At 31.8% G+C, this 18,540-nt stretch overlaps 1 protein-coding gene across 1 annotated transcript; it reads right to left on the bottom strand.

Moving 5' to 3' along the window:
- Nucleotides 1-4,599: 4,599 nt before the first annotated feature.
- LOC127708366 (caspase-14-like) lies at nt 4,600-14,282 on the bottom strand. The gene is made up of 3 exons (XM_052213216.1): nt 14,071-14,282; nt 5,612-5,726; nt 4,600-4,691 (listed from the first exon to the last, which is right to left on the bottom strand). Exons 1-3 carry the CDS (start codon nt 14,173-14,175, stop codon nt 4,600-4,602), a joined length of 312 nt encoding a protein of 103 aa, XP_052069176.1. The 5' UTR covers nt 14,176-14,282.
- Between the last annotated feature and the right edge of the window lie 4,258 nt (nt 14,283-18,540).

The raw sequence follows: 18,540 nt of genomic DNA, 5'->3' as shown, positions 1-18,540 counted from the left end.
TGACACAAAACTATATTATAATGTAGTATATAGAACAACAAGCTACCTGTAAATCCCTCCTCTATCAGGAGAACCTTGAATTTTCCAGTAGTTGTTTTTATATCTATGTACCACAGTAACACTATAGTACACTATTTAACAAGTCTGTTTCCTTCCACCTCAATACCATTATTAATTTTGGTAAATTATTTTAAAAATCAGATTTAGTTTTATTGTAGTAAGAACACCAGGACGGGTTCAAACAGAATGATTTTGAAAGTAGAGAAAACTGTGCACCTTACAATCAGCATGACTGTAACAGATGACAATAAGAATACTAAAAATCCAGGCTAAAAATAAGGTATTGGTACTTTAATTCTGTCACGGACCCGCGATGTCGCGGATGTGTTCTAGTAAAAACTATGAAAAGTCATATATGACCTACCTGTTATTGTTTATCGACAATTGTATGAAATAAAAGGACACAATTCATACTTTTTTCTACAAATGTAGTTATATTCATCGTATGGATTTTTTAGTACATTGAAACATAAATTCTTTTTTTTCTATAGAACGCTAAATTTTACACTTTTGATTCTTCGAAAACATAAGTAATTTTTGTATTGTATGTTCATTTAGTTTCAGAATTTACTACATGCACACTACATACATGACATACACACACATGTATTATACAACGTTTACTAAACCTGGAACATTTTGGACATCATCAGAATAAAATAGTTAAGATTTCGTTACTTAGTTACGTTAACTGTCATTTACCCGAAAAAGGCAATACACGAATGCCGCTACGGAGTGAACAAAAGGACATGTACGGTTTACGTCAATGAGACAGCAATCCAACCAAAGACATTGCAACCAAACTAAATATAGAAGAAAAACTGTCCTAAAATCGGACGGTTTTTTATGTAATATGTTGAACTGTAAATCATTTCGAGACTAAAATGTTGTTACGATTATCAACAGGAATGATCAATTGCAAAGACAAGCCACTAATTTTTAAAAAGGCAAAATAGATAAAGATGTTACAAAAGATAACCTATAATGAGGTTTCTTACATAGGACACGCACATAAACATATATGGGACGAAATTAAACTAGTTTCGAGTCTTAATGCTGCTTGTTTATGTTTATTAGTGGGCTAACAAAAACTACTGGTATTCAAGAACATAGCATACAAATCATTACAGGAATGACACAAAACTATATTATAATGTAGTATATAGAACAACAAGCTACCTGTAAATCCCTCCTCTATCAGGAGAACCTTGAATTTTCCAGTAGTTGTTTTTATATCTATGTACCACAGTAACACTATAGTACACTATTTAACAAGTCTGTTTCCTTCCACCTCAATACCATTATTAATTTTGGTAAATTATTTTAAAAATCAGATTTAGTTTTATTGTAGTAAGAACACCAGGACGGGTTCAAACAGAATGATTTTGAAAGTAGAGAAAACTGTGCACCTTACAATCAGCATGACTGTAACAGATGACAATAAGAATACTAAAAATCCAGGCTAAAAATAAGGTATTGGTACTTTAATTCTGTCACGGACCCGCGATGTCGCGGATGTGTTCTAGTAAAAACTATGAAAAGTCATATATGACCTACCTGTTATTGTTTATCGACAATTGTATGAAATAAAAGGACACAATTCATACTTTTTTCTACAAATGTAGTTATATTCATCGTATGGATTTTTTAGTACATTGAAACATAAATTCTTTTTTTTTCTATAGAACGCTAAATTTTACACTTTTGATTCTTCGAAAACATAAGTAATTTTTGTATTGTATGTTCATTTAGTTTCAGAATTTACTACATGCACACTACATACATGACATACACACACATGTATTATACAACGTTTACTAAACCTGGAACATTTTGGACATCATCAGAATAAAATAGTTAAGATTTCGTTACTTAGTTACGTTAACTGTCATTTACCCGAAAAAGGCAATACACGAATGCCGCTACGGAGTGAACAAAAGGACATGTACGGTTTACGTCAATGAGACAGCAATCCAACCAAAGACATTGCAACCAAACTAAATATAGAAGAAAAACTGTCCTAAAATCGGACGGTTTTTTATGTAATATGTTGAACTGTAAATCATTTCGAGACTAAAATGTTGTTACGATTATCAACAGGAATGATCAATTGCAAAGACAAGCCACTAATTTTTAAAAAGGCAAAATAGATAAAGATGTTACAAAAGATAACCTATAATGAGGTTTCTTACATAGGACACGCACATAAACATATATGGGACGAAATTAAACTAGTTTCGAGTCTTAATGCTGCTTGTTTATGTTTATTAGTGGGCTAACAAAAACTACTGGTATTCAAGAACATAGCATACAAATCATTACAGGAATGACACAAAACTATATTATAATGTAGTATATAGAACAACAAGCTACCTGTAAATCCCTCCTCTATCAGGAGAACCTTGAATTTTCCAGTAGTTGTTTTTATATCTATGTACCACAGTAACACTATAGTACACTATTTAACAAGTCTGTTTCCTTCCACCTCAATACCATTATTAATTTTGGTAAATTATTTTAAAAATCAGATTTAGTTTTATTGTAGTAAGAACACCAGGACGGGTTCAAACAGAATGATTTTGAAAGTAGAGAAAACTGTGCACCTTACAATCAGCATGACTGTAACAGATGACAATAAGAATACTAAAAATCCAGGCTAAAAATAAGGTATTGGTACTTTAATTCTGTCACGGACCCGCGATGTCGCGGATGTGTTCTAGTAAAAACTATGAAAAGTCATATATGACCTACCTGTTATTGTTTATCGACAATTGTATGAAATAAAAGGACACAATTCATACTTTTTTCTACAAATGTAGTTATATTCATCGTATGGATTTTTTAGTACATTGAAACATAAATTCTTTTTTTTCTATAGAACGCTAAATTTTACACTTTTGATTCTTCGAAAACATAAGTAATTTTTGTATTGTATGTTCATTTAGTTTCAGAATTTACTACATGCACACTACATACATGACATACACACACATGTATTATACAACGTTTACTAAACCTGGAACATTTTGGACATCATCAGAATAAAATAGTTAAGATTTCGTTACTTAGTTACGTTAACTGTCATTTACCCGAAAAAGGCAATACACGAATGCCGCTACGGAGTGAACAAAAGGACATGTACGGTTTACGTCAATGAGACAGCAATCCAACCAAAGACATTGCAACCAAACTAAATATAGAAGAAAAACTGTCCTAAAATCGGACGGTTTTTTATGTAATATGTTGAACTGTAAATCATTTCGAGACTAAAATGTTGTTACGATTATCAACAGGAATGATCAATTGCAAAGACAAGCCACTAATTTTTAAAAAGGCAAAATAGATAAAGATGTTACAAAAGATAACCTATAATGAGGTTTCTTACATAGGACACGCACATAAACATATATGGGACGAAATTAAACTAGTTTCGAGTCTTAATGCTGCTTGTTTATGTTTATTAGTGGGCTAACAAAAACTACTGGTATTCAAGAACATAGCATACAAATCATTACAGGAATGACACAAAACTATATTATAATGTAGTATATAGAACAACTCGCCTGATCCACTGCAGAAACAAAGTTATGGATCAATAGGTATCGAGAATAGAGTGCATGTCATTAGTTGAATCTGCAAGGTAATAAAATATAGCTTAACACTCGGGAACCTTACGTTTAAACCTTCAATATTTTCTCCTTCATGAAAACGTCCTTTGTTAGACAATGAATATAGCAACCAGGGGAGAATTGTTTTTTAAATCGTTTAGCTGACGTTTCTTTTTTACTCATCTTTGCTAACACATCTGTTAAAATATCCAAAAAGTTCATTCTCTCGACTTGTTTTCGGTTTTTAACCAAACATTTGTATAATTCCTGTAACATCCATGATCCATCCCTCATGTTTCGCACAGCAAGATTTATTGCAAAAGACATCTATCTCAGAGATACACGAAAATTAAGTTTTGTAGAATGTTATTCTAGCTAGCCATATTTTATATTGAATTATTTCGATATGACTTTCGTGTTGCTAAGTCTTTAGTTTTCTATGTTGTGTTTTGTGTACTGTTGTTTATCTTTTTGTCTTTTTCTTTTTTAGCCATGGCTTTGTCAGTTTATTTTCGACTTATGAGTTTGAATGTCCCTTTGGTATCGTTCGCCTCTCTTTTGGAATACCAATTACAGCAAGATTTTAAAAATGTCTGTACGTCATTTATTTCATTTCATTTTATAATTAATTTATGTTTTCCCATCGAATAACTTTAGGCTTCACAATGGAAAAAGATAAACGTTATCATTTCTATATATGAAGAAGAAAGAAGTAAAATAACAAAAATACCGAACTCCAAGTGTTCACAAACTTCCTGTCTTAACATTGGAAACTTTGATAAGGATGAGGAGATGTTGCATGTTATCTCCCTAATGCATAGTTCTGATTCCTTGTACAGAATTGGCTTTCAATGTTTTTATTCGGTTTTGGACTTTCAAATAGTTTGGCCTAGAGCATCTCTGAAGAGACATTTATTGTCTGTTATACTGTTTATCGATGTTTCTCCTTCAACTTACCAGATACTGACGCAAACATGATTAAAGTGTCCTCTGGACAAGGAGCTAGTGTTACCATAGGAACTTCTGTTTATAAAAATAGCATTGTTAAAATTATATGTGTTCGAAACGCTTTTTTTTTACATTTACCTTCATCAGAACACTCAAACATAAACATTTGAAGTATATATAAATATATAAATTGAGTGTCGCAAATGCAGTTCATATTTTAATAAATTTATGTTCAGTTTCCGTCGAAGGGAATGTTTTATTCAAATACAGATAGTGTTTTTTGTATCTCTGCTGCCGATTCCACAAAAGATTCCAAAGAAAATGGTGGGTTAAACCTGGTTTTATGGCTAGCTAAACCTCCCTCTTGTATGACAGTATAAGATTGAACAATACCAAGTGTTATTTAAAAGGAAGACAAGATGTTTGATTAAGTAAAAACCATACAACATCTTATATTTGATATCTACCTATCAAAACAAACATGTTTGATTCCCTAATTTTTTTGTTTGCTACCTTGATTTGTATCCTCTCAATCGATTTATGAGATAAACACAGCTAATAACAGCTGTTGCGTAAATTTTCTCATTAAAAATGGATAGTTCATTTGTCATTCGTATCTTTCCGGAGCACCTGAGATTACCCCCGGTTGTTGGTAGGGTTCGTGTTGCTCAGTCTTTATTTTTCTATGTTGTGTTTTGTAGTCTGTTGTTTGTTGTTTTTCGTGTTTTGCCACGCATTGTTAGTTCGTTTTCGAATATGTTTTGACTATCCCATTAGTACTTTCCGTCTCCCTTTTATAAGTTGTTATGATATTATTTATTTTAAGGTTTGAAAAATCACTTAGCACTGGCGAGAGGTGTTGATTTTTGTTGCTTTACAACAAATAATTAGCAGTTAAAACCTGAAGTATTCGCTGTTCAATATAGAATTAATAGCGTTTGAAACACACAGTATTGACTATAACACATTGTTATTAATTTCAAGAAGTAATTCACCTTCAGCTGAAGCCGTCAACTTATTACCATGCGTATCTTGAATAAGCTTCAAAGATTCTAAAGGACGTAGAGTACAGCCTTTGTCCATTTTCAAAACTCCTGCTATCCTGCAAGCCTGTAGTATTAAAACAATCATCAGCATTCATTATATTTGGTACTATTTTTAACATAACTCAAACACATGAAATGATTTATCTTTATTTACTGGTGAACCATTATCACTGTGTCTAAACTACCCCGGCAAACAATGTTTGGACTCGATAGTATCTAATATCCGGCACGGTGACGGACAATCAACACACAAAGAAAAGGTAGAATTTCTGTTTATTTATTTGGTTTTTTTTATGACATTGAAGAATAAACATACACATATAACTATTTTCGATTGTGTGATGTAATATTTTCTACAACCGATCTAGATTAATGGAGAAATAAGTAAAAAGGCACATGAAAATGGTGAATTGAGTGAACCTTGCTACGAATTTGTTTAATATCTTTTTAAATTGTGCACATTGTACGGAAAGAAAGTACGGAAAGAAAGATATTAACACAGAGATTGCATGGCTAGTCACTATGAGCACCTCAATATTTGCATTTCTGTGCATGGAACGAAAGAAATGGGTCATGTCAAAATGGAAGGACCCTGTTTCGTCAATGTTGTTTATTACTTAAGGACTCGGTTTTGTCTCAGTATAGGACCCGGTTTTGTTTTGTTTTGAAACCACAAATTTATGAAAAGCTACATTTACACGGATCTGAACATTGCCCATCGGAAGAAATTAAATATGTGAGTCAAAAAGATGTTATAAAGATTTTATTGCAATACAAACATGTCGTGTTAAAATATATTTCAAACGGGAACTTTTCGAAATAGAGAGTTGACATTTTTGAATGCTATACGTATACCTTATTGAACTTATCTTCGAACTAAATTTAAATGGAAATAAATACTTTTATAGTATGTACTTACATTAATTCCTTATGATATAAAAAAGAAGATGTGATGTGATTGCTAATGAGACAGCTCTTCACATTAGACCAAATGACATAGAAATTAACAATTATAGGTCACCGTACGGCCTTCAACAATGAGCAAAGCCCATACCGCATAGTCAGCTATAAAAGGCCCCGAATTGACATTTGTAAAACAATTCAAACGAGGAAACTAACGGTTTAAATTATGTACAAAAAAAATGAAAGAAAAACAAATATGTAACACAGCAACAAACGACAACCACTGAATTACTGGCTCCTGACTTAGGACAGGTACATATATACGGAATATGGCGGGGTTAAACATGTTAGCGGGATCCCAACCTCCCCCTTACCTGGGAAATTGGTGTAACAGTACAACATAAGAACGATCGAACTATAAAAATCAGTTGAAAAAGGCTTAACTCATCAGATGGATACAAATAGAAATACATCTCACAAATGTTTGTTTATTTTCTATACTACTGTAATGATGTAAAAATAAGAAGATGTGTAATGATTGTGTTACCATATCAATTTATCAAAAGAGTAAGGATAGTATGCTTTAGGAATCTGATTACAGTAGTTGTCGTCCTTTTATGTAGTTCATACGTGTTTCTCGTTTTTATATAGATTAGACCGTTGGTTTTTCCGTTTGAATGGTTTTACACTAGTAATTTTTTGGGGCCCTTTATAGATTGCTGTTCGGTGTGAGCCAATGCTCCGTGTTGAAGGCCGTACCTTGACCTATAATGGTTTACTTTTATAAATTGTAACTTGGATGGAGAGTTGTCTCATTGGCACTCATACCACATCTTCCTATATCTATTTACTATACTATACGCTATGTTTACAATATATTTACTCATTCGTTTATCCATTTACGGACAGTGAGATAAAAAGCTCCGTTTTGAAGGCCGTACTTTGACATTTTTATTTATTTCCATTTAAATTTAGTTCGAAGATAATTTCAATAAGGTATACGTATATAGCATTCAATGGTTTACTTTTACAAATTGTGACTTGGATGGAGAGTTGTCTCATTGGAACTCATACCACATCTTCTTATATCTATTAGAACGTTTTGATTATCTCAAATCAAAATGATTGCCTTTCGAACGTGTATTTTATGTCAGCTTCAAAATACACAAGTTCTAAACTTCACTATTAGAAACGAAATAATTATATCATGCCATGCTCTACGCTCATTTTAACATGGGTAGGTAGGCATTATATTTGTCAATATTTTATACCTTGCTAACGCTTGGTTAAAATTTTTAACAAATATAATGCCTACCTAAGTATGTTAAAATGAGCATTGAGCATGGCATGAAAGAGTTATTTCTTTTTATAAAATAAAGTTGGTTTGCAACATTATAACGTCCAATATCTTCGTCTTCGTCTTTGTCTTCGTAGAACAACCTAAGTGGCAATTTAGCCCGTGAAAAATGACAATTAGACAGCTTTCCATCAGAGACCAAATGACGTAAAAGTTAACAAATATAGAACTCCGTATGGCATCCAACAATGAGAAACACCCATACGGCATAGCAAGCTAAAAAAAAGACCCCGAAATGAAAACTGTGAAAAAAAACTAATGTGAAAACTAACGACCTGATTTATGTACAAAATAAAAAACGAAAAACAAATACATGTATGATAAACAGCAATAAAAGACAACCACCGATTTACAGGCTCCTGGATTTGGTACTGGCACATGCAGAATTGCGGGGTTGAACGTGTAAGCGCCCCCTCCCCCCCAAAAAAAACACAAACAAGAAAAAAACTGGTATAACAGCACAACATATGAAAAAAAAATTCAGTTAGTTGAAAAAGGCTTAACTCATTTGATTACAGAGCCCCTATAGTAAATATGCGATTGGCGGCTGTCTCTGTTTTTTCGTCTTTTATTAAATTTTATGATGGTATACGATATAGTTACATTATATCAGTGGCGGATCCAGGGGGTAGAGGGAGTACGCCGACCCCCCCCCCCCCCCCCCCCCCCCCCCTTTTTGGTGGCTAGAAATAATTATTTTATCATGTTTTTTAAGATTTATATATGATTTTTTTTTACCATAAAATCGTTAAAAAAAAGTTCCCCTTGCTACGCTCGGCGGTATAAAATCCGTTTATGAATACGCCCCTTTCAAAAATCATGGCCTCGGTCCGCCGTTGCATATTGACAATTTTAAACTTGCCCAACGTGCTTAAATTGTAGAACATTTGTCATTATACAATGAAGAGATAAACCTATATATAATAGTTGTACTATATAGGGCAGTTGTTAAGAAATCGATACTAGTGCATTAAGGAATTTGTTAATGTTAAAAAAAAAAAAGAAGAAAAAAAATAGAGATAAAACAACGTTTATTTATAAAATTACTAATCAAATAATCATCATTGCAATTTCCGGATGACCTAAGACTATTATACTAACTTATACTTAGTATTATGTTAACAAGGAGGGTTAAACAGATTTGTAACGCACTATAATTGTGATCCTTTGCGCCGCATGGAAATTTCTTTTCTTGGGCGATTCTGCATGCAAATACATTTTTCTTATTCTCTTGCTTTATAATGAACGTTTAGTTTCAGAATATTTATTTTCAAACGATCATACTGTCTCTCCCTTTAAGTAGAGAACATTAAGAAAACCACCTTGTTGTCCCAGAAAATCACATATCAAATGTGCGTCCTTAAGTTTTCAAGGCCGTACACTATTTAAGTTTGAACACTTAAATTTACATAGTTGATATAAAAAAAATCTAATTGCGTTACAAAACCTTCATTTCTTTTTAATTTTTCCTTTTTTATATACAAAACAAAATTGAAATTTGCTTTGTTCTAATATAGCAAGAATTCAAGTGTTTACGGATTCAAAAAAGTTATAAGTTATCCTCTGAAAGAAAATGTTTTTCAACGATCCCTCAAACTGCTGTTGAACGCCATATTTTAATTTTCGTCATGCGATTATGCATTTTTTTCTATGACAAAACCGGGTCTGCTTTGTGAAATTTAAGGACAAAACCGGGTCGTACACATTGACAAAACCGGGTGCTTCAATTTTGACATGACCGACTTCTTTTATTCCAAGCACAGACATGCAAATATTGAGGTGTTCATAGTGACAAGTCTTAAAATCACCGAGTTAATATCTTTCTTTCCGTACCTTTCTTTCCGTACAATGTGCTCAATTTAAAGAGAAATTAAAAAATTCGAGGCAGGGTTCACTCAATTCACCATTTTGATGTGCCTTTTTACTTATTTCTCCATAAATCTAGAACGGTGGTAGAAAATATTACATCACACTATCGAAAATAGTTATATGTGTATGTATATTCTTCAATATCATTAAAACAACATATAAATATAAAACAGAATTTCTACCTTTCTCTGTCTGTTGATTGTCCGTCACCGTACCGGACATTAGATACTATTCAGTCCAAACATTTTTCGCCGGGGTAGTTTAGACACAGTGATTATGTACATTGATAAATTCATAAGCGTGAGTTTCATAACGGCATGTATCTGGACAACTAGTATTAAGTGCTCTCGATTTATTATTGTAATACAGATGCAATGTGAACATTTTATCTAATTCATGAATATATATTAAAATACCGAAAAAAAGGAAGTACAATTATAAATAATAATAAAAGAAAAAATATCCCGTATTTTGTGTTATACTTTTACAGGTAATAATAAATTAAAAATAAAAGCATAAAAGTTCACTAAGTGAAAATTGAATTCATTTTCCACAAGAGAAATGCAAATGAACCCCAAAAAATGAAAAGCCTATCCAATCGAAAAGTACCTGACGAAAGACTCAAAGTTTATATTTCTAACATGATATCAATTAAACTCATCATAGATACCAGGCTTAAAAATATGAACAGCAGACGCGCGTTTTGCCTACAAAAGACAATCAGTGACGCTCGATTAAAAAAATCGAAAAAAGTTAAAAGGGCCAAATAAAGTACGAAGTTGAAGAGCACTGGTGACCCAATATTCCGATTGGTTTTGCCAAATACAGCTAATGAAATCTATTCCTGGGGTTGAAAATCCTTAGTTTTTCGAAAAATTCAAAGTTTATTAAACAGTTCATTTATAATTATGAACATATAAATGATAATTCATGCCAACACAGAAATGCTGACCACTGAGCTGGTGATATCTGTTCCATTCTTATTTAAAACCAATGGTATAGCAATTTTCTCGATATTTTTTACATGGGATTGTGATTCAATGACTCTTGATTATTTTTGTTGCAGAAACGCTATCTCATTGACATAAACCGTGCCGCCATTTGTGTTCACACAACACATTTAAGTAAATTGCAACTTAGCGACCGGATTCTTCTTGAATGATACTTTCACAATATAGATCTTGTCAGCATGATACTTGAATGTTCAAGAAAATCCGATAGTTGGATTCTGCAATGTGACTTCAAGAATGTTCTGTGCAATAGATATTCTAGTCCTAGTTTTTCACGAAAAACGTTTTAGGATGAAAATAAATCGTATATTACTATAATGTATTTAACTCATACAAATAGTTCTCTCCAATTTGTTTAATGAGCCACAATTAGTTTTGTTCAAAAAACGAAATGAAACGTATTCTTTTCTCTCAATTATTTGAGTATTTGATGGTATTACATATGAACATCAATATTCTTTCAAAAGAAACTTTATTGTGTGATTATTTAAAATCTTATTTAAAAAACAATCTCATAAACATTTCAGCAATACACTTTTATATTATGAATTGTAATGTGTAAAGGTAGTAATGATGTACATCCCCTTTGAATGGCTGTGGCATAGTGTAATTGAGTTAAATCTTTATTGTCGACAGACAATGACACACACGATAAAGTTTAATAATTCGGTATTAGCGACAAAGTACCATGTTGCCAGATCCTTGCTTTTATGAACCTCATTCCAATTTCAATGACATGAATAATTTAAATACATACATATTTTACGAAAAATACAAACTGAAATTGTTTTCCTTGAAAGTAGTCATAATTCATATACTCCCGTTACCGACGTCTTCCAAGTCATTTTAGTTAACTCTTTAAAAAGTTAAAGACTCACTCTAACACCTGATACCATCACAATTAACACGTAAATATCTTCTTGAAATAATCAGATTACTAGACACAGAATAAACAATATATTTCTATGTTTTCATAAAAAAAAGTAAGCTGATGTCTAGAAACCAGTTTTCTTGGAATTAATATCAAAGATGTTCCATAACTGAACTTCCTCCAATAAGGTTATTATAGTTGATGTAAACACGTAAAATGCGACATAACAGTACTCTGTACATGACTTTTGTACAAAGGAGTAGGGGCAATTTGTTCCAAATACTTGTGCAAATTTAAGAGTTACCATGCGTGATCCTGAATTTTTCCTACATGTAACAATACTTAATTAATGTAAAAATGTTTAAAAAAAAAAAAAAACTTTTTTCCCATTTGACGAGTTACCATGCCAAAACATTTTGTCAAAAAATCTTTGTTTTTCCTTGTTTTACACTAAATTTTACGTATATAAAGGATTGTGAGCGCCCAATAAACAAATTTACACCTGTTGAGAATAAAACAATTCTAAAATTATTTCGTTGTTTTTTTAATGCGCACTGTTTGCACAAAAGAAATATAGACGACGCACTGCACAATGTCAGCTATTTTCATGAAACAGGCGCAAATTATGACTTCATAACAACTCGAACCTTATGTAATTCATGTATATAACTTGATCCGATGCATTTCCATAAACTACGAGAAATTTCAAGTAGGTCTGAGAAACTTGATTTTACTAGGCCAAAAATGGATCTTAATGAAGTCGTTTATTTAAACTAACTTCTAATATTATTGATTGATGTTTGCTTTACGCTGCATCAGCGCAAAAGGCTATATTACGAAGAAATTAACTTCAAATAAGAAACACATATCCGAATGTATATTTAAAAAGAGGTCATTTTATTTTTAAATCTGAGTGAAAATAATACCCCTTAGGTGGATTTGGCTATTTTTTATATAGCTTTCTGTGTGTTCAGGTACTTATACATGATTGACTATCAATCAAATTTTAAGTTTGGCTTTTTCTGATGAATATAAATCTACAATAGCGCTTCGGACGAAGTGCATTTATGTTACAGGTAATGTATATTCTAAAATTGTTTTTCTTTTTGTAGTTTAACAAGGTGTGTTATACGACAGAAAAAACTTTATAATATGCATTATCTGCTTATATACTGTCAAAAAATATTATTTCCTGCAAAGATTTGCAGCAAATTGTATTTCGATTTATCAACCTTTGAAGTGGAATAGTCTATTCTTATGCAATTGGGTATATTTGTTACAGTGGATTTGTAAAATCACTGCACTGAAAAGTGATTTTATAAAATTCCTTATTTGACTAGGGATTTTAAAAAATCACTGAAACAATTAAGATTATTTTTACTGATTCACGGATTTAATTCAGAGAATTTGTGAAATAATTAATATTTTTGTTTACATAGTTCATTGGAAAAAAGATAACATGCTACACCAACTAACATTCAACAAGTTTGTGTATCTTTGTCTCTTTTTATATATACAAGGTTAGCAGATTTCAAATAACTGAGGCAAAATTGAAATGTAATACATGTATATAGAAACGGAGGAAAATATGAGGAAGTTGTTGAGCATATTACTAAAGACCCACAAAAGGACAAAACAAGCTTATATTACTACCTTGCTAGAAACTGTCTTAACGTTTAGTCCTTTAGTCTATAATTGTTGAAAAGTATAAAAAAAAATTACCTATTTATAATCTCAACAATCATATTATAAGTATGAATTGGTTTCTTGCTTGCTTGCTTCAAACGTTATGACACTGAATCACTATTGGTACTGATTTTGTTTTTTTATGTATAGCTTAATTTTCAACACCTGCTTTTAGTCATGCTTAATTGACTTTTGTTTTCTACATTTGTATATCTAAGGTTTACTGATAAGGTGTTTATATCACATTTTACTATTTAGGTTATTTCCTTTGTCGTCGCATAAGCATTCGTGCTTCTGAGTTATTGCAAAATATGAGAATCCTATACCTGTGCAACGTTTCAATTATTTATAATATGAATGTATATGAACAATTTCTGATGATAGACCACTGATATTGGGAACGTTTTTGTGTTCGTATATGACTGTTTCTATATCAAAACTCAGTTCGATGTTATTCTGATTTTGTAAGTTTAAAACGCATCATCCTCAACCATATATACGCAGTTACATTACAGTGTTATTGAATTTGCTGCATGTGAGAAATATTTTCGTAATGAAAGTTATATGTTGAATATTTCGACACTGGACATTTTGGTTAGTAGATTGGAAGATTAGAAAGAATGAAAAATTAACTTACCACATAAAAATCAAACAACCAAAAAATATCAGTAGTATATTTTATAAAACTTAAAATCCAGATTGTAGTATTTACCTGAATGAAAAAGAATTTTGGTTTTCCACGCAGACCTTTACAATTATCATCACTAAAGATGTCAACTAAATCACTGGTCCTTATTTCACCACCATCCACACCCATTATTTCATGTTCTCTTTCAAGATAGGGACGATGGGTGTCTGTAATAGTTTGCTTCTCACCACCATGAGAGGCTACTACACAAACAAAACAGTCCGAATTTTCGTGAATACTTTCCTGAGCGACTGTAAGAAAACAAACATTGTTATCCAACTATACTGTAAAAAAGCGAAAAAGATTATTTAGATCCGAAGCCGAAGACCCGTGTTGCCAAGTTGGATGACATTCCTTTAATGAAGCTTTGTTTTTAGTATTTAAGGTAGATGAGGGGAAATGCTCTCTTAAAATTGTTTTAAAGCCAGTGAAAATATAGTTCCTATCATTTTACATTCTGATTAAATATAGATCCTTTGCCTACAAGGATCTAAAAACACTACGTTCTTCTTTCTGTTCTGCTAGTTACTACATCAGCCAATGCAATTGCAATTTCTGCCTCTAAATTTTTGAATGGTTGGATCATAACGACAAAATCACAGGATTACGAAAAGTGTTTAAAACAGAAAGTAAAACGGGGTGTTGTCAGATCCTTTTAAGCAAACCACAGGATCTAAAGGTATTTTCATGATTTAAAAAAACAGAGTTCTAAGGGAATGTGTCTCCGGGCTTTTCTGTTTTGTCACATTATGTACCAAATGAAATTATTTCATAAGAATTATAAAGGGTTAATTTAAAGACAAATTGACGACAGACTGAAAATTTTCATTAAGTCATAACTTGCATAGCATGTATAAGACCCATTCAGTAATAAAACAAACAAAATATTTGTCAGCCGTCTCCGTATGCTGCTAGATTTTAGTTCAATTTACAATCATGTTAGATCAAATATCTTTAAATGTGCCCGATGTGAGAATGACGACTTAGAGAGACTGTCATATATAAATTATTAATATGATAGTAGAGTCTGCAAGTGATTTGTTTACCAACTGACCTTTATCAGAATGTTTCGTCACTTTTTCTCCAGACAAAACAAGCTCAAGGCTTGTTAGTCTAGAAATTAATGTGCCTTACTTTCAGTTGCTATTTTACGCATATCGTCTGCTGTTTGATCTACGTATGAACAAGTCCTAAATCCTAAGTCTTCGAAGACTTTTTGCATATTTTGTTGATCAATTTCGTCTCCTTTTCTGTCCTTTGTGGTTTTAAAGTTTCTATTGTTTATCAGTAAAGCAATGCCTCTTTCTTTTTGGTCGAAATTATAAGAGCTGGCATCTAAAAAGTCCATAATCTCTAAAAGAATAGAAAATCATACATTGTATTAGTGTAAAAAGTAAAATAACAAAAATACCGAACTCCAAGGAAATTTCAAAACGAAAAGTCCCTTATCAAATGGCAAAATCAAAAGTTGAAACACTTCAAACGAATGGAAAACAACTGTCATATTCCTGACTTGGTACAGGCATTTCCTTATGTAGCAAATGGTGAATTAAACCTGGTTTTATAACTCGCTGTACCTCTCACTTGTATGACAGTCGCATAAAATTCCATTATATTGACAACAATGTGTGAACAAAACAAACAGACATAATAGGTAAAAATGTCAAAAATAGTGGTACAGCAATTAACATTGTGTTATAATCATAATCACTATAAAACAAACAAATATGTCAACAAAGAAAAACAAAATGGCATATAGACAAAGCACATAAGCAAAAATGAAAGACAAAAATACAAACAAATGACCATAACACAATAACACAATGGATAACCGAGCCATGCCAAAATTATATTACCAAAAATGGACTAAACAGTGAAGGTAATAATTTACAAAGACAAATAAAAGAAAAGAATAACACGTAATTACGATGATAAAAAAACGACAGTACATATAATCTATACTTCAAGTCCATCATGTATTATTTGTAAAGTTGATACAGAACCCATTTTCGACCTGTACTTAACCTGTTCTAAGCCTGTTTTCACTATCTGAATCATATTTGACCAAAGATCTGAACTGTACCCGAGCAATGCTTAATAATACTCAACCAGTTTATTGCTATTTTATCAATCTTTATTTTGTGACTTACTATTATCTAAAACTATACAATACTTCTATATGTTTTCTTATCAGTTTTAAACAAGATGAAATTAAGACTTGCATGAGTTATATTGATGATGAATACAAAAAATATGCACTATTACATTAAGATCTTAAAACTGAAATAAAATTGTACATGATGTTTTTACATAAATAAAACGAGCATATGTTATTGCCATTAAAACGATATACTGTGTAGTTTAAATATGATTAAGAATTGGCCGAGTTCAGTTCAGACGTTGTAAACAGGTTTCGAACAGATTAAGGTAACAGGTACGTGAATGGGCAATCTCATGGATTTTTTGGAAATTTTGCAAGCAATTTGAGCATGTGGAACTCCATATGAATATCGAAAAATTACATAAGTAGCTTTTATAATCTTTCAATCAGTTTAATTGAGGTCTGGAGCTGGCATGTCAGTAACTGCTAGTAGTCTGTTGTTATTTATGTATTATTGTCATTTTGTTTATTTTCTTTTGTTTCCTATTCTGACATCGGACTCGGACTTCTCTTAAACTGAGTTTTACTGTGCGTACTGTTGTACATTTGTTTCTTCTACATTGGCTAGAGGTATAGGGGGAGGGTTGAGATCTCAAAAAACATGTTTAACCCCGCCGCATTTTTGAGCCAGTCCCAAGTCAGGAGCCTCTGGCCTTTGTTAGTCTTGTATCATTTTTAATTTTAGTTTCTTGTGTATAATTTGGAGTTAATTATGACGTCCATTATCACTGAACTAGTATACATATTTGTTTAGGGGCCAGCTGAAGGACGCCTCCGGGAACGGGAGTTTCTCGCTGCATTGAAGACCCATTGGTGGCCTTCGGCTGTTGTCTGCTCTATGGTCGGATTGTTGTCTCTTTGACACATTCCCATTTCCATTCTCAATTTTATTTGTACTTTCGGATATATAGCAAATTGAAATTGTTCCTTTTCAGAAATTCTTAAGTATAGTAATTCAATTCTTGGAAACACTATTAAATTTTCTTTTACACTAATCAGCTAATGACTGGACCGATTGACAGGACTATGACAGGACAATGACAGGACCAAGATGAAAATGTTAATAACTTTTTTATTTATCGTAGGATTTATTTCAAATTTGAAATATAAAAAGATTTCATCATTTAATACATTTTTTTAAGAAAACATATATATATAAAATTAAAAGCTTCCGAAAACGTGACCTAACCAACGTTAACATTGACAGGACTAACATCGACAATGACAGGACCCACATCGACAATGACATGACAAAATAAAAATGCTAATAACTTTATTATTTCTCAAAGGATTTATGTCAAATTTGAAATGTAATAAGATTTAATACATAAATATAAGAAAAAATACAGAAAAAATATATAAAGATTGCGAAAACGTGACCTGACCAACGTTGACATTGACCTGACCAACAACGGCAATGACCGGACCAACAGAAAATGCTTATAACTTTTTAATTTTTTCAAAGGATTTATCTCAAATTTGAAATATAATAAGATTTCATCATTTAATACATGAATATAAGATAAAATATAGAAACAAAATATTAAAAGCTTGCGAAAATGTGACCTGACCAACGTTGACAATGACCTGACCAACTTCGGCAATGACCTGACCGATGAAATGTCCTTATGCCTTTGTTATTTTACTTACCAAATTTTTAAATTGTTAAATTTTGATCCATAATTAATAAGATATTACTAAGGAATCAGGAAAAATATATTTATGGGGGTAAAAAACTTGACCTGACCAACGTACATTGACTGTGTCCTGACCGTTATCATGACCAGGAAAATTGACTATATACCAATTTATATGTGTAATAGGATTTGCTTCAAATTTATAGAAACATTAAAATTGAATCATTCATTTTATCAAATAAAAAAGCTATAAAAAAATACTCAGCCTGACTAATCTAATTATCAGCTTATTGTAATTAGAATACGGGCTTCATCAATCCAATTATAATCAAAGAACATCACAAGCACAAGGCTCGGGCATAACTCAAGTAGTCTGCGAAAATGTTTATTTATATTTTATGAAAATATTTAAAACTACCAAGATATCCTGCACAAGGCTCGGGCATACCTTAAGTAGTCCGCGGAAATAATTATTTATTTTTTATGAAAATATCTAAAACTACCAAGATATCCTGCACAAGGCTCGGGCATACCTTAAGTAGTCCGCGGCAACAATTTTGTTTTATGAAAATTTTTAAAACTACCAAGATATCCTGCACAAGGCTGGGGCATACCTCGAGTAGTCCGCGGAAATAATTATTTATTTTTTATGAAAATATTTAAAACTACCAAGATATAATTGTGATCAAACGTGTA

This window comes from Mytilus californianus, unplaced genomic scaffold (genome assembly GCF_021869535.1).
Source record: "Mytilus californianus isolate M0D057914Y unplaced genomic scaffold, xbMytCali1.0.p SCAF_7, whole genome shotgun sequence".
Classification (NCBI taxonomy): Eukaryota; Metazoa; Mollusca; class Bivalvia; order Mytilida; family Mytilidae; genus Mytilus; species Mytilus californianus.
This window is presented reverse-complemented; position numbering and strand designations above follow the sequence as displayed.